The sequence below is a fragment of the Pecten maximus genome, chromosome 2 (assembly GCF_902652985.1).
Source record: "Pecten maximus chromosome 2, xPecMax1.1, whole genome shotgun sequence".
Lineage (NCBI taxonomy): Eukaryota > Metazoa > Mollusca > Bivalvia > Pectinida > Pectinidae > Pecten > Pecten maximus.
In genome coordinates, this window is record NC_047016.1 from 44,991,040 (window position 1) to 45,011,223 (window position 20,184).

The 20,184-nt window shown below is 35.4% G+C and overlaps 1 protein-coding gene across 1 annotated transcript; it reads left to right on the top strand.

Moving 5' to 3' along the window:
* The first annotated feature begins 86 nt into the window (after nt 1–86).
* LOC117322225 (leucine zipper transcription factor-like protein 1) lies at nt 87–17,921 on the top strand. Its single transcript, XM_033877006.1, has 10 exons — nt 87–172; nt 3,573–3,700; nt 4,967–5,161; nt 5,521–5,659; nt 8,845–8,931; nt 9,158–9,211; nt 9,530–9,592; nt 11,850–11,954; nt 13,343–13,446; nt 14,606–17,921. The coding sequence occupies exons 1-10, from the start codon at nt 170–172 to the stop codon at nt 14,625–14,627; spliced, it is 900 nt and encodes a 299-aa protein (XP_033732897.1). The 5' UTR covers nt 87–169; the 3' UTR covers nt 14,628–17,921.
* The last annotated feature ends 2,263 nt before the right edge of the window (nt 17,922–20,184 follow it).

A 20,184-nucleotide genomic window follows, 5' to 3' on the forward strand; every position in this document is an offset into this window, starting at 1 on the left:
AACATGAACACCTATGTTTAAAATGAGTTTCTATTCTACAGAAATTTTAATATGTGTATATTTGCCGCGGACCTGTCAAGCCTCGGTCTCAAACAGGAGTCGCATCCGTCCACAAACAGGAATTTCTTCACCGATTCATTCCGTCCATCGAATACACACTCTCTGCAAGATGGTAAGAGGTGTACATGATAGCTGTTTGAGATATACATGATAGCTGTTTAGTGTACCACTAATATATGATCATATTCATTACGAAACGTTTAATTCACTCGGAACTGTTTCTGAATGCAATGTATATATAGCCCCGAGCCCACATAATACGTCGTAATCCTTTACATGTACCAATACAGATAGTACGCACTCAATACAAATACAGGTAAATATATACAATACACGTGCAACAAATGAACGATCATTACACATAATATAATTTTAGGCATGGCCTATGTGAGAGCGCAGCAATCCTGGTGCCCATGGAATTCGAGAAACAAGCACACATAATCTAGTGTACTAGAATAGTAAATCCCACGTTACAAAATGAATATATTGCCAACAGATCTATACACTGGTTTGTAATAAAGTATATATCAACAAGAATTATGATTTAGATAACTTACTACAAAAACTAATCGTAGAATAAGCCTTAAAATAGACTGATTAAGCGATGACAAGGTGACGGGACAGCAGATCTCGCAGATGAGCAGCAGACCAGCAGACGACAACAAAAAATTCGGAAGCCCTCTTTATTTTATGTGCTTTATTTGGTAAACTTGTATGCAACTCGAACAGACCGGAGCTGCACTTGTAAAACACCGGAAATATTTTCGTTGAAAATTATACGGTTACGTTTTGAATATAAAAAATTAAGAACTTGTTCGTGATAAATTTTATTAACAAATTCTAACTAGTGTGAAGTCAAACATTTGCATATTTTTAAAATCTTGATATTTTGTAATCTCCCGAGAATGTGACTTTGAATACAGTCTTGCGCAACACTGGATCTTGTCGTGACTTCCTGTTTCCGGTTACTGAGAAAGTTTTGAACTCTAAGTATATTGGGGGAAAAGGGGGGTTTCCGAGACATCTCTACCATGTCTTTGCTCGTTCGAGCTGCGCTCTCTATGACATCGTTTCTTACCGGTTGGGGTATTCACCGAAACGGACTTGGAAATACGAAAACGGATAGAAATGGGGTTAAGATTGATCATTGGCATTATTTTCAGAGAATGGACCCAAAAGGCCTAGGGTTTCCCATTGAAATAAATTAATAATGTTCTTCATATGCCCAATTGTATCATCTTACTTAGGTGTTTATTTGACCGAGAAGTATCTTAGATTATTTTTTAGTTATTTGCAACTCGCAGCCTGACATAATTGACTTAATACACTCTGATTTACACATATTATGTGATGCACCAGATAACCAGACTTTTTGGAAAGGACCAGAATAGGTTTAGCCTGTTGTCTAATCCATGTATTTATGTAATTGTGCATACATGTAATACTTGATAATAAAATATTTTGAAACAGTGCATCAGGTTAACATTAATTAACAAGAGATCACAGAGGGATCTTGGCGCCTACCACTGAATGATCCTTATCAGTCAAATGAAAGACTGACAGGACTGATTCATGACAGGACAGACCACAGACGCAGGGCGATTTGAATAGTCCACCATCTGATCATGGTGGGCTTAAAAGCCAGTTGACTATGGGGATAGCATAGGTACCTGTACAGGAATCATTGTGATCATGACTGATTACATCTGGTCAGGTATTGTTACTGAACAACTAGCCTAGAAGCAGGTCTGTGTCTATATATAGCCACTAAACTAGTAATGATACTACTGCAAGGCTGTAATAGCAGATGTAAAACCCTTTAAGTAAATGAATAAGTAATGATACACTGGCAATATTAGATATAAAAACAGTTAAATAAATGTGTAATGATACAGATAATTTCTACCTGTCATATGCTTTAAGGTAGAATGTTCCATGTATACCTATACAAGGAAATTACATTTGTTAAATTAGTTTTTTACTTGAATTATTACTTTTTGGCTGCTGCCACATGGCACATGCACATTATATACCTTGGAGGGGTCAAATATACTAAAATCTTTAAACAGCTTCTTGTCATTAAGCAAGTTACCCAGAGACTTGCTAAGGTAAATTCGATGAGCTATTGATCAGAGATTGCATGAATGACCTGACCTTCGAATCATTCAAGGCCACAGGGGTCAAATATGCTAAAATTCTAAAATGACTTCTTTCCACTAAGCAAGAGGCACAGAGACTTTATATTGGGCCTGGGGTGGATCAAATATGCAAATATATATATCAGGGGACCATAAAGACCTATGGGCCTCTTGATTTAAAAAAAAAAGTTTGAATAGTTTTATTGCTCAAACAGTAAAATAAGAAAGTACAATTGGTGTCCTCACCTATGAGACTTATTTGACACTGGATTATCATTCATACATCTCAATTGGTGAGATACATTAATGTAGTATCGTTAAAAATAGATATGCACATAAATCATTGTACCTCTCAACTATGCTGTAGATTCAAAACAAGCTGTTTTGGCTGATGAGGTGTAGCTTCACCTAACCTAATTGTAGGTCACTGACAGGTTTTATTATTGATTTAACTATGTACATGTGTAATTATAACTCCGCCCATATTTTGTATTCATTAGAGTTCTTTATTAGTCCCCTACCGGTGAAACCTGGGGGGACTATAGGTTTTGCCTGCGTCTGTCAGTCCGTCCGTCCGCCCGGTTAAAGTTTTGGTTAAAGTTTTATAATGGCACACCATTCACTTAATAATGGTATTAGGATGCTGATTCTTTGCATAGAGGTTCTTTGGATGTGTGGCATTACTTTTGTATGGTTAAAAGTGAAAAAAAAATCATTTTTTGAAATTTCTGCCATATTATGAACTTAACTTTTTTCTCTGTATTCTTCAGGTTAAAGTTTTGGTTAAAGTTTTATAATGGCACACCATTCACTTAATAATGGTATTAGGATGCCGATTCTTTGCATAGAGGTTCTTTGGGTGTGTGGCATTTCTTTTGTACAGTTGAAAATGAAAAAATTATTTTCATTTTTTGAATTTTTTTCCGTAATATGGGCTTAACTGTTTTCTCTGTATTAAATGCTACACTGATGTGAGATTCTTTTAGAATAAAATCAGTGTACTACTATGTTGTGCTATGCAGAATTATTTTTATACAAATATGTATTTCAATCCAAGGCTGTTATTACACATTTCAATTTAAATTCACTTAGATTCTTTTACTCTGTAGAGTAGACATACCAAAAGAATACCTGAATATCTTTTATGGGCAGGAAACATTGTTTATTCACCCCAATAGAGTTGAATTTACACATTGTTCGGAATGAACTTATTTTCATAAAATGGTCATAATCATATTTCAGTTGTGGCTAAACTTTTTTTACTCAAATTTGGCTAAAGTTTTAACTTGGGGGCACCGGTAGGGGACATGTATTGGTTTAGCAATACTCACAGAATGCTTGTTGTCTTTTAATTTATTAGTATTTGGTTTACAGACAGCAAAGCTAGGAGTCAATGAGCACCATCAGGCTCAAGTCATCAACTATATGAGATTTGCCCGTTACCAACGAGGTCAAAGGTTGAGAGCTGTTGACATGTGTTTTGAAGATTTAAAGAGCAGCAGGTATTTTCCTAAATGAAATAGTGTATACTTTAGCAATTGAATTTCTATACTAAGGTTTTTGTGCATTTTATTCATCTTTGTAAAATCAACTGGCACATTGCATGGTGACCACATAAAAAGAATCAATGTGATAAAGCAAAGCAGAGATCTTGTTTCTAAAATGTTGTTTTTAATTCCTTTTTTACCTTTTTTTATTAATTAAAACAGAAAAAATCATTTAATGTTACCTTCTAATGCAGAGGACAAATACTAAAAACAATTTATATGTCAAAAATATTGAATATAAAATAATGATGAAATGATAAATATTTAGAAGTTGCACAATGAGTGGACGTTGTATATGGTATTTCTTTCACTCAAGCTTTAGTGTTTTTTGTAACTTTTGAAAAATAACTGATCAGATTGAAAGAAATATCAAATAAAACAACCATGAGTTCGTGTGACCACAACAGAAAAGCTATTCTGAGGTGAATTGACCTGTTTTGTGTCATTGTGTATTCTTTTCCCAATATCAGGTTGGGTGAAATGATATGACCTAAAGTGAAATGCTGTTAATTAATATGCAAAACTGACGATGTGCAGGTATTACAATTTATTGTTAATAATAACAAATTATTAGCAAGTTCATTATTTGAAAGAAATCCTTATAAAAATGAATCATCACAAAAACAATTGAAAACTACTTTTTGTGTGTCATCATTTCCACAACCCTGTGAAGTGGCTTTCAAGTGTTAGCCAATCAAAGCCCATTGAACCACTTGATTAAAATTTCAAAAGTCCCTGCCAAAGGTCACTGTGTAAAACCAATCAAACCTTGTTTAGAGTTTATTCCATGTGTGGTATAAATTTTTGTTGTTCAACAGTTTTTATGATTATTTTTTATGCCTTGGGAGTTTAATACCTACCATTAGTTGTGGTAATAAAGTTTTAGATCTGTTCTTCTTTATGGAATTGCAATTCAGCAAGCAATCATTAGGCTTATAGATCTTTTCACAAATGCCATTTTATTCTATTTTACCTTTTAAAATGAATGTATTAACCATTATCAAAATCTCTGTCTGGCATATGCATATCTAATTTCACTTTCACCTCATGTAGATACTACATTATACTGTCATATGTAATTAGGGATTTTTACTCCTTTAGACAAACTATCAATCATGTTCGTTATCCTGAAGGTTGATGTTATGCTTAGATTTGTGGGTATGGTATCAATGAAGGAGAAAATTGTTGATCTGAATTCAATTTTCATTTTTCCTCATGCAGACTCGATGAGACAACATACACCATAGATGAAGTTACAGATATGTTAGATGGACTACTGTCTGTGGTAAGAGGAGAAGTAGATGATGAACTCATCAATACCTCACACACAAATATCCTGCTGTGTCGACAGATGTTCATGCAGGCAGAAAAATGGCATCTCAAGCTTGGGGCTGATATCTCTGAGCTGGAAAATCGGTAAGAGATGCAAAAAATGAAAGGAAAATGTTCTGTGTACATGTGACTGTCTTTTATTTTACAGGTATAATGCAACATAGTAAATACATAGTATAATGTAAATTTTCATAACCCACCACTGTCAGATGGAAAGATCACAGGATGGTGGATGCCAGAATCCATGTGGGATATCGTATCAGTACGTCATAGATTCCCAGTTGGGCTATGACATGATCTCTTTTTTCTGAATTACTAGTATTTGTCAAATTACTAGAATTTTATAGCATTTCTATGTATCATTGAACTGTTGAATTTTGAAGCAACAAAATATTAGAAATAACAAAAACAGAAATAACCTTTCTGTATGATTGTTTTTGTAGAGATCTATTAGAACAAATAGCAGACTTTGAAGAAAAAGAATTTGCTGGTACAAAAATGGATTCTGATTTACAAGGAGTACTTAAAAATGTGAAACTTACACCAATAAATCAGAAAGGAGGCACAGAACTACTACACAGGGTAGGTAACTCTGTTGTTACTACTACACAGGGTAGGTAACTCTGTTGTTACTATACTACACAGGGTAGGTAACTCTGTTGTTACTACTACACAGGGTAGGTAACTCTGTTGTTACTACTACACAGGGTAGGTAACTCTGTTGTTACTACTACACAGGGTAGGTAACTCTGTTGTTACTATACTACACAGGGTAGGTAACTCTGTTGTTACTACTACACAGGGTAGGTAACTCTGTTGTTACTACTACACAGGGTAGGTAACTCTGTTGTTACTACTACACAGGGTAGGTAACTCTGTTGTTACTACTACACAGGGTAGGTAACTCTGTTGTTACTATACTACACAGGGTAGGTAACTCTGTTGTTACTACTACACAGGGTAGGTAACTCTGTTGTTACTACTACACAGGGTAGGTAACTCTGTTGTTACTACTACACAGGGTAGGTAACTCTGTTGTTACTACTACACAGGGTAGGTAACTCTGTTGTTACTACTACACAGGGTAGGTAACTCTGTTGTTACTACTACACAGGGTAGGTAACTCTGTTGTTACTACTACACAGGGTAGATAACTCTGTTGTTACTACTACACAGGGTAGGTAACTCTGTTGTTACTACTACACAGGGTAGGTAACTCTGTTGTTACTACTACACAGGGTAGGTAACTCTGTTGTTACTACTACACAGGGTAGGTAACTCTGTTGTTACTACTACACAGGGTAGATAACTCTGTTGTTACTACTACACAGGGTAGGTAACTCTGTTGTTACTACTACACAGGGTAGGTAACTCTGTTGTTACTACTACACAGGGTAGGTAACTCTGTTGTTACTACTACACAGGGTAGATAACTCTGTTGTTACTACTACACAGGGTAGGTAACTCTGTTGTTACTACTACACAGGGTAGGTAACTCTGTTGTTACTACTACACAGGGTAGGTAACTCTGTTGTTACTACTACACAGGGTAGGTAACTCTGTTGTTACTACTACACAGGGTAGGTAACTCTGTTGTTACTACTACACAGGGTAGGTAACTCTGTTGTTACTACTACACAGGGTAGGTAACTCTGTTGTTACTACTACACAGGGTAGGTAACTCTGTTGTTACTACTACACAGGGTAGGTAACTCTGTTGTTACTACTACACAGGGTAGGTAACTCTGTTGTTACTACTACACAGGGTAGGTAACTCTGTTGTTACTACTACACAGGGTAGGTAACTCTGTTGTTACTACTACACAGGGTAGGTAACTCTGTTGTTACTACTACACAGGGTAGGTAACTCTGTTGTTACTACTACACAGGGTAGGTAACTCTGTTGTTACTACTACACAGGGTAGGTAACTCTGTTGTTACTACTACACAGGGTAGGTAACTCTGTTGTTACTACTACACAGGGTAGGTAACTCTGTTGTTACTACTACACAGGGTAGGTAACTCTGTTGTTACTACTACACAGGGTAGGTAACTCTGTTGTTACTACTACACAGGGTAGGTAACTCTGTTGTTACTACTACACAGGGTAGGTAACTCTGTTGTTACTACTACACAGGGTAGGTAACTCTGTTGTTACTATACTACACAGGGTAGGTAACTCTGTTGTTACTACTACACAGGGTAGGTAACTCTGTTGTTACTACTACACAGGGTAGGTAACTCTGTTGTTACTACTACACAGGGTAGGTAACTCTGTTGTTACTACTACACAGGGTAGGTAACTCTGTTGTTACTACTACACAGGGTAGGTAACTCTGTTGTTACTACTACACAGGGTAGGTAACTCTGTTGTTACTACTACACAGGGTAGGTAACTCTGTTGTTACTACTACACAGGGTAGGTAACTCTGTTGTTACTACTACACAGGGTAGGTAACTCTGTTGTTACTACTACACAGGGTAGGTAACTCTGTTGTTACTACTACACAGGGTAGGTAACTCTGTTGTTACTACTACACAGGGTAGGTAACTCTGTTGTTACTACTACACAGGGTAGGTAACTCTGTTGTTACTACTACACAGGGTAGGTAACTCTGTTGTTACTACTACACAGGGTAGGTAACTCTGTTGTTACTACTACACAGGGTAGGTAACTCTGTTGTTACTACTACACAGGGTAGGTAACTCTGTTGTTACTACTACACAGGGTAGGTAACTCTGTTGTTACTACTACACAGGGTAGGTAACTCTGTTGTTACTACTACACAGGGTAGGTAACTCTGTTGTTACTATACTACACAGGGTAGGTAACTCTGTTGTTACTATACTACACATGGTAGGTAACTCTGTTGTTACTACTACACAGGGTAGGTAACTCTGTTGTTACTACTACACAGGGTAGGTAACTCTGTTGTTACTATACTACACAGGGTAGGTAACTCTGTTGTTACTATACTACACAGGGTAGATAACTCTGTTGTTACTACTACACAGGGTAGGTAACTCTGTTGTTACTACTACACAGGGTAGGTAACTCTGTTGTTACTACTACACAGGGTAGATAACTCTGTTGTTACTATACTACACAGGGTAGGTAACTCTGTTGTTACTACTACACAGGGTAGGTAACTCTGTTGTTACTACTACACAGGGTAGGTAACTCTGTTGTTACTACTACACAGGGTAGGTAACTCTGTTGTTACTACTACACAGGGTAGGTAACTCTGTTGTTACTACTACACAGGGTAGGTAACTCTGTTGTTACTACTACACAGGGAAGGTAACTCTGTTGTTACTATACTACACATGGTAGGTTACTGTAATAAAAATAATCTTCCACAAACTATGAATCTATACAACATGTATGTGTTTAGTATCTTTAGTATCTTAATATCAGGGACATTCAGGATAAGAATAATCAGAAAACAATTTATCCCCAGGAAAAATCAGATAACAATGTTTTGTCAGTAGTAAATACGTGTTTAACAGTAATATCTATGCAATGCAATCATGATGAATAATTGGATAGCAAGGATTGAATATTCCTGATGGTGTAATATGCCTAAGAAACTTGAGATGTGAGCTAGGTTGGAGGTGTATTGAATAGCATATCTCAAGACCACATCTGCTATGATTTTTGTGTCTCTCACAGAATAATTTATCATATCTTTCATAGTTTGTTAAAAATAATGCCAATTCTGGCTATCTTTAATTAGTGCCTGTATTTTCTTTTTCTTTTTTTTCAGAAAATTGAAGAATTAGACAGAGAAATGAAGAAATTAATGGCAGAAAACAAAAAAGCAAAGGAAAAACTTCTCAAAATGGGTGGCACGGTGAGCATAAATACAAGACCTCTGCTTTCATGGTTTCACTAAGTTGCTCTAGAAGCAGTGAAGTGATACAGGCCCATTGGGCCTCTTGTTTTCTGAAAGAACTGATGCATGAAAATTGAAGTACAGCGTACCAATAATTGCTTTAAGTATCTTTATATCAAGGGCACAAACTAGATTTGACATATTTGTTTTATTTTGTTTTCGTTTTGTTTTTTTCAATTTACAGTCCGCTTTAGCTGGATTAACTTCAGTGAGTGAAGATGACAGTCGCTCAGGAATGGTGAGTTTTAACCATTTTTGTGGTTAAGGACACAACTGCATTCCTAAATTGTTTCTTGAATGCTTGATGTTTTCGATTAATGGATTTTTCTTTGTCTCAATATCAATTTACATAAGTTGATTATCAAATATCAGTCCACAGAAATAAGCTTTCAATATCATCAGACTGGAACTAGGATATGTTTAAATATCCTAGTGGAATAGATGTTAAATTGTCAGGTTTACAACCGAGTGTTGTATCAGAATCTTAGTAACATTTCAACTTCAATAATATGATCAATACCGCTTGATTTACACTGATAATAATTATCTTTATCAGCATGATTTGGAGGTGGAAACCATGAGGAAACAGTTACAAGGCATGTCAGCTGAGTTAGCCGAGGTAAGTACCGTAAATAGACCTCACACTCCACTCTCCAATATACAAACATGTCAGCTGAGTTAGCCGAGGTAAGTACCGTAAATAGACCTCACACTCCACTCTCCAATATAGAAACATGTCAGCTGAGTTAGCCGAGGTAAGTACCGTAAATAGACCTCACACTCCACTCTCCAATATAGAAACATGTCAGCTGAGTTAGCCGAGGTAAGTACCGTAAATAGACCTCACACTCCACTCTCCAATATACAAACATGTCAGCTGAGTTAGCCGAGGTAAGTACCGTAAATAGACCTCACACTCCACTCTCCAATATACAAACATGTCAGCTGAGTTAGCCGAGGTAAGTACCGTAAATAGACCTCACACTCCACTCTCCAATATAGAAATATGTCAGCTGAGTTAGCTGAGGTAAGTACCGTAAATAGACCTCACACTCCACTCTCCAATATACAAACATGTCAGCTGAGTTAGCCGAGGTAAGTACCGTAAATAGACCTCACACTCCACTCTCCAATATAGAAACATGTCAGCTGAGTTAGCCGAGCTAAGTACCGTAAATAGACCTCACACTCCACTCTCCCAAACCTAGTACATGTCAGCTGAGTTAGCCGAGGTAAGTGCCGTAAATAGACCTCACACTCCACTCTCCAATATACAAACATGTCAGCTGAGTTAGCCGAGGTAAGTACCGTAAATAGACCTCACACTCCACTCTCCAATATACAAACATGTCAGCTGAGTTAGCCGAGGTACTCCACTCTCCAATATACAAACCTAGTACATGTCAGCTGAGTATGCTTTTGTACGGCGTTAATTATCATCAAGTCTTTCCTTTTAACAACTTCTTCTTGATAATATTGAGGCACATAGACCTCATTTTGGTCCTGTGGCATGCCAGAGTAAAAGGCTACTGAGTTTTTTCAAATATGGATGACATTGACCTTATGTCAAGGTCACAGGAGCTGCATATGCTAAAACCTTTAAAACAACTTCTCAATAACCGAGAAAGGAACCTGATATTGGCCCTGTTGCATGCTTGGATGAAGGGGTACGAAGTTTGTTCAAATGATTGACCTTGATCTACATTCAAGGTCACGGGGTCAAACATGCTAAAAGCTTTAAATGACTTTTTCTCAATAATCAAGAGACCTAGAGGCCTGATATTGGCCTTGTAGTATGCTTGGTTGAAGGGCCACAATTTCTTTTCAATTGAATGACCTTAACCCTCATTCAAGGTCACAGAGGTTAAATATGCTAAAATCTTTAAATGACTCCTCATTAAACAAGAGGTCCACAGACCTTGACTTCTATTCATAAAAAATCTTAGTTAAGCATATGCTTAAGTCAATAGATTCTGCTATAAAATCATATTGACTTTTTTGTTTTGATGTTTAAGAATATTCACATGACAGCCATCTTGAAAAACACATTTTAAAATTCTTCCCCAGTTTCACTGGTGGCATTGAGCTGGAAATTGGTCAGGATGTTAAGGAAGGGGAGCCAACAAAGTGTTGTTATTTTTCAGCCTTGTACAAATTTTGACATGGCAGCCACGGCGGCCTTTTTGTGACATGATTGCACAGTCATGGTGTTCCTGAACAGCACCTATTTCAAACTTCTTCTCAAGTTCCATCAGTGGGATTCAGCACTAAATTACCTGAGATGGTCCTGACCCCAAGTTCCATCAGTGGGATTCAGCTTTAACTTATGTGGAATGATCCTGAGATGGTCCTGATCAAGTTCCATCAGGGGGATTCAGCTTTAACTTATGTGGAATGATCCTGAGATGGTCCTGATCAAGTGTTGTTATTTTACGGGTCGATCTGAAATCCAAGATGGCCACAATGGCCAACAGTGCCACTATACTTGCTGCTGAGTATGTGTACTACTATAGTAGAAGGGTCTTTAGAGTCAGATGACTGTTAAGGCCCATGGGCCTCTTGTTTAAATAGCCAGATGAAACAGTCCAAAACCCAATGCAAAGTATAGGAGAAATTTCACATAGAAATCTTTACGATGATGATATTAGGAAAATACATAAATAACATTACTACATGACTAGTAAAAAATATTCACTGGAATTAAGGAAAAGGTTGATAATTTACATTCTGCATGCATCTAATAAGTATGTACTTATCATTCAGAAGTGATTTTTTTTTTTTAATTTTTATTGTTTGTGTTATAATTACCTGGTATAAGTGATTGTCACTGTGCTGTTTTCTGAACAGTATTATTTCACTGTCATTTATGCTTGCAGACAAAGAAGAGTGGTGCTGCATCTTTAGGCAACATGGAATCCGATCTCACAACCACAAAACACGAGCTTCTTAGGATTCATGAAATGCTAGAAATGGCAGAAAAAGTAAGAGAGACTTATCATATCTACAGTGGTAGTTATCGATGCTTTACACCTTACCATGTTGATTTCGTACAAAATATGCATGTAGTTCCGCTCAGCTTGTCAAAAAGAACACCAAACTCTCAGTTAACTCTGATAATTAATACTTATTTTAATTTCTTTTCTGAATAATATATTGTTATTTAACATTCAAACGTTCCGAGTCAGGTCATATTGACGTCACCCTATCGAGATCAAGAGCACGTTCAAAGAGCACGTTTAGCTTGTCTTTTCCTAAGGGTGAGATAAGAAAATATGCAAAACAACTTTGTCCTGTCAGTCTAATATTGAACTTGCATTTTACAAGAATGGACTAGGAATTGCTATTGCCGCTCAGAAGAAGGTGATGTTCACAGAGATTTGTAAAAACTCTTAAGATTGTTTTACCACATTGTCAATCAAGTGCCAAAATTGGACGTACTCTAATTGTGCAAAGGCATTTTGGAAAGAAAACTTAATCTTCCAAGTGTTCAAAGCTATTTTTCAGTTTATTGTAAATAATCTACTGCACGGACAGTCAAACTTCAAATATACATTTAAGTTGATCTTTGACATCATTGACATACTATGGGACAGGTTTGGTCAGTCTCAGCGATCAACTAATTTTTGTATTTAAAAAACAACCAATATAAAGTCTCAGTATCTTCCTCCATTTCTATTTGATACCGTATGTATTCAGTATACATTTATTAAAATATAAGCATGCATAGAATTGATCATGTTCACATACATTTAAGACTTTTGTTTTACATGAAATGCTATTTTTTGATTGAAATGTTTTAACCTCTATACACCAAAATGTACACAAAAACAATTTAATAATAGTTTATGGCATGGCATATCAGTTGTGAAATGGGCGTATAGTTATGGGATAAAGAAAGGTATACTCCTGTCATTGTTTACTATAGTAAGGTTATTGATAAAATCTAGATATTGAAAAACAATTGGACAGAATAACAGTGTAAGAATTTTACAAAATCATGCTCCAATTATAATAAGTACTTTGTATAAAATGAGATTTGTTAAGAATGGCTGATCAGATAAATTTGAAAGGTTAATACAGATTCATGGTTCTCTTGTTAATGATGGAACATAGATATGAGTAGGACAATATGTGATGGGTTTGTAGTCCCTTTCCTGGATAGTGGAAGTAAACCAGCAGATGTCAACACTTTTGATAGTGTAAATGTTCAATTAGAAAAAAATTATAAAGCAATACAGCCTTTCACCTCTTACGCTGTGAATGCAGTTATTTGTAAAAATAATATTCCCCATCACCCAGATCCGATCTGTTTATAAGTATGTATTGTATGCTGAATGCTTTTAATTACAAGTTAAATTTTATTTGGTAGGAACTTGAAAAGAAAGTGCATCAAACAACACCATTTAAAAATCTTAAACAAATGCTGACAAAGAAAAATGATCAGATTAAAGATCTAAGGCGGCGATTATCAAAGTAAGTATAACTACATTATAAGGTCCACTGTTTATAAGGTTACTGGTTGTTTATCATCCTGTCAATAAAGTTAGGTCAGTTGAGGATGGCCTTGGAATCTTCTGTTGATAATTTTTCTCTTTTGCATGAATCCGGTAATGTTTTTTTTTTTGTAATTAGGGCCTGAAATCAAAAATACTGGTGCCCTATATATCAAGTTGGCTCTGTTTTTTGGGAGTTTTTACACAATATTAATTATTAATAAAGTATATCAGTTATGTTTCTATGATTTTACATGGTGATTTCCCATGCATCCTTGTTTTGCTTGGTGATTTTTCAGGTTGATTGGATTCAAAATGACTGCTAATCGGCCATCTTGGATTTTAACAAAAAAATTCAAATGTTTTTGCTCTTATCTGGTAAACATTTTGTTATGACATTATGAAGCAAAGTTGGTCACCATACAACAAGAAGTCAACTGATTGAAGGTCAAGGTCATGGATCTTTTAACTGTTTAACATTTTGTTATACCATTATGAAGCAAAGTGGATAAAAATCAAACAAGGTTTCATTTGTTAACTATTTAGGTTATTGAGTCAAAGGTCAAGGTCAAATTTTACATCTCTCAACTGGTTAATATTTTGCTAAGACGTTATGAAGCAAAGTTGGTCACAGTCACCAAGGTTTGAAAGCTTAAGGTTTTTCGGTCAAAGATCGAGGTCAAATTTTCTATTTCTTAACTGGTTAACATTTTGTTATAATATTATGAAGCAAAGTTGCTTGGAATCAAACAAAATGTCAAGGAACAAATCTAGTTCATTTGGTCTAATAAGATATGACATGATTTTATACTGTGATATGTAGATGTGCAATAAGGATTAAAAAGGGTTAAGGTAACTTTTGAATTTGGGTGGGCAGCCTTCAAAGCTAAGAATGGTCACTCCTGGTCCTTATTTAGGCTGAATATGAGTGTCAGGGTTTGGTCAATGTCACAATTACAATTTTTAGAAAATCATTGTCGGCGTTCTATAGTCTTCATTACTTGAGGGATTTTAAGCAATACTCAGTATGGTTGTTACAGAATAAAGAGGTAAATAATAAAAAAAACTTTGAACATAGTATGAAATACCAAGTAATAGGTTAATTTGGTTTGATAGAGAAATGTTTGTCATGCTTGTAGATACGAATCTCTGGACGACTGATTCTGCGACACCTTTCCAGACAGCAAGCTATACACATGCCACTCCTGATCTGCGACTAGATTGAACCTGAGACTCAGAAACTGTTCATCTGATGTTAATGAACCTGTGTATGATTATCTGAGAGTGTGCCTCTAGAATAAAATTCTTTTATTGTGCATTCTTGACAAGAGACATTCTTTTTGTAGAGTTCATATCATACAAGAAGGTTGCTTTACATAAAACATCTCGCTCATGATTACCTGTTCTTCTAGCTGTGTCTATGCTTAATTGTTTTTAATTAAAACAATTTAGATATTAAAAAATTCCTAGGTGAGTCTTTCAGATTTTTCCTGTGAATTTTCTGCAAGTTTATACATGTATTTAGGAATACAGATATATTAGTGATATCATACATTTACCTAACATATTGAAAGGTATGGCATTTAACTTATTCTGCTGGTATATTTCTCTTCTATTGCCTAAGAAATAGAGCACTTCAGTTAACATATGATAAAAATTGTATTATATAGAACTTATAAAATATGCCTGCTACTATTATTTTCAAAGACATAGATAAACACTGGGCAGCCAACAGACCCTTGAAGGAATGTTATTGCTCCCTGAAAGAGATTTGACTCTTGGGTTCAAAGGGACAGTCAATCTGACTATGTTTTGACCCTTCTGATTTCTGAGAAATGCTGATTTGACTTCTGAAATTGTTAACAAGTAAAGGTCCGCAGCAAGCGCTGGCAGTATACAAATTTATTGTGTGGTGTTAAGACAGAGTTGCATTGACAATGCTACTGTCACATGTAGTTATGTTTAAAATGCATTGGGATATTTACCAAAACATATTATTTGCAAATTAAGTCTACATGCAAATGTGAAACTTTCCACCTTTGCAATTAGATACAGTTGTAGCATAATTCCGATACACTGTACATGTAATGACATTTGTATTGATATTTGTTGAAATGTGTTCTGTGACGATAGAGACTAAAAGCTCTGTCTGTTATTGTGTCTGCCTTTCAGATTTTACGTACGTGTTGGTGATCGTGTGACAGAGGTGACAGTAGAGAGAGTGAATTATGACAACAGTTTACTATAATTGAGATTTCTGTAATGAAAGAGTAACAAAGCAACCCATTCCCTTTAAGATTTTAACATAATTGTGATCTTGGACCAGAAGACGAATATTGTATTTCAGTTTAATTTATTTACTGTTTACAAATTTCATGCATGTTATTTTGGTTTACAAGTCAATGTTGTTTCAATTCTAAAGGAGGAATTTTATATACATGTAGTATTAGTTTAATATTAGAAATTCATTGTTGAACTAGTGAACAAATTAAACTGTGTATACAGGACATATTTTTCCAGCATCATAAAACTCGTTTTTAATGCTGTTAATTTGATCCAATTTAGAATATACTGATGTATTTTTAGAAATTCTGTTATTGACTTTTTAAAATTGGTTGTGAAGTTCTTAAAATTAACTACATGTATATGGTTTCTGAATATGATTTTGATGTAAAATGCATATATTTTTAAAAATTAGAATGGGTTGTCTTCACAGAATGATCAACTATAATAGCACTAAATATACCTCATAACTTAGATAAGTGTTCAGTGATGGGCGTGACCGTCAATTTGTGAATATCTTATTTGCATATTCAAGAGATTTTCAAAATCTTGAATGTTAAGTTATAATCATTTTAGCCATTGTAAACAGGGTAGATAGGGTTAAAGAAAAATAGGTGATTAACAGATGTGAATATTTCATCATAATTGTATTCTTTTAATGATATTTGGTAGGTGTTATTGTAATGATTAATCAAGGAAAGCTTGTTTTCTAAAATGAACAAGAGTATGGAATGGTAAGACATGTATATGTAGCTAATATTTCTAAGAATGAACAAGTACATGGAATGGATCTAACATCGTATAAATAGAAGGGGTGGGGCCCCGGGGGCAATATAGGTAAATCCTTTAAATCCTTACTTGTCCTGAATGGATTTTGATGAAATTTGGTCTGGAGCATTATTGGGGAAAAGAGAACTGACATTGTATAAACAGAGGGTATGGCGCCCTTGGGGCCGGAGAGGTGGGTCCCAATAGGGGAAATTTAGATAAATCCTTTAAATCCTTACTTGTCCTCAACTCCATAATGGCTTTTAATGAAATTTGGTCTGGAGCATTATTAGGAAAAGCAGATCTTACGTATACATGTAAACGAAAGGTGTGGTTACCCTCAGACCGGAGGTGCGGGGCCCAAAAAGGGAAAATACAGGCGCTCTGGGCCTCTTGTCTTTAGGCCTAGTAATGTCAATGTATAATGTGATTATCATATTCACCATATCAGTTCAAAATATGTTCTGTCTGGAGGTAAAAATGTTTTTACATTTAAAACATGTTATTTTTAGAAAACGAATCATTATTGTCAACTTTGTTTCCCTGCCTTTTGTATCAACGTTATTCATTTGCTATGTTTTCATTAAACCTGCTGCTGTAGTTATGTGTAAAGAATCTTGCGAATATGTCAAAACAGTCTTTTTAACTAACTTGACAATTCTAGGATTGAAACTATTACAATTATTACATAAACTCCAAAAATGATTGTTATCTATCATATTCTGCATATTGGTTGTGTTGAATTAAAGTGATACCCTTAATACTCCAGGAGCTATGTTCACTTTCGTCCTCTGCACCCCTGGAATATGTCATGGCAAAATTGAAGCCACATAGCAAGTGTAATGATTGGTTGTCAAGAAAGAAACCCGACCAGTTGCTAAGACAATGCATTTCTTTTGAAGATTACAAAGGGGCAACAACCAATTTCAAAGCTAACCAATTTATGATAATGCAACAAGTGTGGTCTGTTTGATGTACATCAAAGGATCAAACTATTCTTTTTGTTTTATTCCACAAGATGGCAGTGACTGAATCTTTTACACATTCAGCAAAATTTAGATTATTTTCATTATAATAAATCCTCTCAATTCTTTAAAATCAGCAAAGTACATTAAGGAAAATTTTTCAACAACTTTTCATCTTTCAATGTCATGATGAATTGGTTATATCAGTCAGATCACTGTTAGTTACAGTGAAGAGTCAATGTTGTACTGGGATGTTAAATGGGTAACTGTTTGAGCGACTGACTGTGATTTCCATACACTAGGCAATTTTACAATTTGTGAATCAATAAACTGCAATATATTGAATTCATATTTGCTTCTTTATAAACCTATTTATATTATTTGATATCAAATAGTCATATGTTTAATGTCAAATTATTAAATGTGTAATGTCAAATTATTAAATGTCTTGGTTTTTTCTACTAAGAGTGCATGTGAAAAATGTTTGCTTCAGAACAAATAACCAGTACCTTTCAGTTTGAATATCTATAGATGTATCGACCCTGCCCCAGGGGGGCGAGCTGATCTGCTTATTATCCTTTACCCAAAGATACTGCGGACTGTAAAAGACCTACAGTCCCCTTGGCACGAATCGTAGGAAAAATACAGATAGGCTGAGGGAACCTACAGCCCCCATAGTATGAATCGTAAGAAGTAACTTATTTGCAGTCTTTTCTCTTCTACCTGGTAGTTGTTTATGCTTTTGGCATTTATTTTTAAGAGAGGTCACCCTATTATGTGCTTTTTGTTTTGGCAGAGACAAAAAAAGTCTATACTATTAGTACCTTTAAGGCTTAAATGCGACTGAGTGAAATGTTGCGCTACAATGTTCTGATTTTTCTTAGATGCTCAAGACCAGAATTGGTCAAAATCGGTTAAGGCATTTTGGGCTGGTAGTGTAAAGTAGTACCGGTCTGCCTTGGCATGACAGTCCTGTGAACAAGGTGAACTGGAAAGATTCGGGACACTTGTTGTCTATCTCTGAACCGAAGAATTTTACATCCATCTCCATAGAAGGGATAGTTTACAAAAGGTAATTATTTGAAAGTGATCGTGTACAATTTCTCAAATGTAACATGATAAACATTGGTTTATAATGCATTAAATGATGTTTTAAAGCAGTTTAATGCAATCTATATAATATTTTGCCTTTTTGCCTGAATGGTCTTTTATTCATTAACCTGCAATGACCATGTGGTAGGTTTGACAAATTTCCTTTCTTACCTGCAATGACCATGTGGTAGGTTTGACAAATTTCCTTTCTTACCTTCAATAACCCGGTGGAAGGTTTCACAAATTGCCTTTCTTACCTTCAATGACCAGGTGGTAGGCTTCACAAATTGCCTTTCTTACCTTCAATGACCAGGTGGTATTTTTTACAAATTGCCTTTCTTGACTTCAATGACCAGGTGGTATTTTTCACAAATTGCCTTTCTTACCTTCAATAACCAGGTGGTAGGCTTCACAAATTTCCTTTCTTACCTTCAATAACCAGGTGGTAGGCTTCACAAATTGCCTTTCTTACCTTCAATGACCAGGTGGTATTTTTCACAAATTGCCTTACTTGCCTGCAATGACCAGGTAGTAGGTTTCACAAATTGCCTTTCTTACCTGCAATGACCAGGTAGTAGGTTTCACAAATTGCCTTACTTGCCTGCAATGACCAGGTGGTAGGTTTCACAAATTGCCTTTCTTACCTTCAATGACCAGGTGGTGGGTTTTACAATTTTCCTTTCATGCCTGCAATACCAGAATTCCACCACTACCAGAATTCCACCACCAATATACCAGAAATAAACTGTACAAAAAGTTAATATTTTGAACCAGTAATGGGTTTATCTAGTTCCTGTTTACCAGTAGAAGAGATTCAGTGTACCATGCTGTATTTAAAAAAATTGAAACATTTAAAACATATTTTGATTAAACTTGTAAACTACTTGCTTCTTATAGTGGGTGTGTATTGCATTATTATTTTTTCTATGCTAACTCATATTGACCATGATTTTCAGCAAGAGGGTCATAGAGTCATATAGGCGGTAAATCAGTAACTATCTTCAGCTTCTGGGACTGAAGATCTGTGCAATGATCAAAACACGCCAGGGTTTGGTAAAAACTATATTAGAGATCTAGATTTGGTCTTCGTTGACTGTGTTTTATATTCAAGACCTCTACAAAATTTCCCTGATGGTTCAAAGCTGCAATCAGATCTAAGGAACATGGGCTATAGATCTAACTAAATACCGAAAATTTCAGGTCAATATGACGTCAGTTTTATCGTGCAACAATGTTGTTGATGACGTCATTAGAAAAAGTTGAATCAATTTTTACACCTTTCTGTATGACTGGTCAATGTATGAAGATAAGCTCAAGCGTTTCCGTGCTGTTATAGTATAATATACAGTACAAGCTCTTTGTTAGTTTTATCTCATACCTGGAGCGATGGTATTGTCTTATTCAGCATACTTTCCATGTTCAGTTTGATTGAGGTAGGCGAACTTTACCAAATACTTTTATAATTTAGATTTTTTTTGGATGACAACATTATCTATAGGAAGCAACAATGTATGAGTCGGAAATCATTCGGGATTTGACTTACACTATAGTTTTAATTTTTACCACGTCAAGGTAGGTTCTTATTTATAAGAGAATGACGGACATATTCC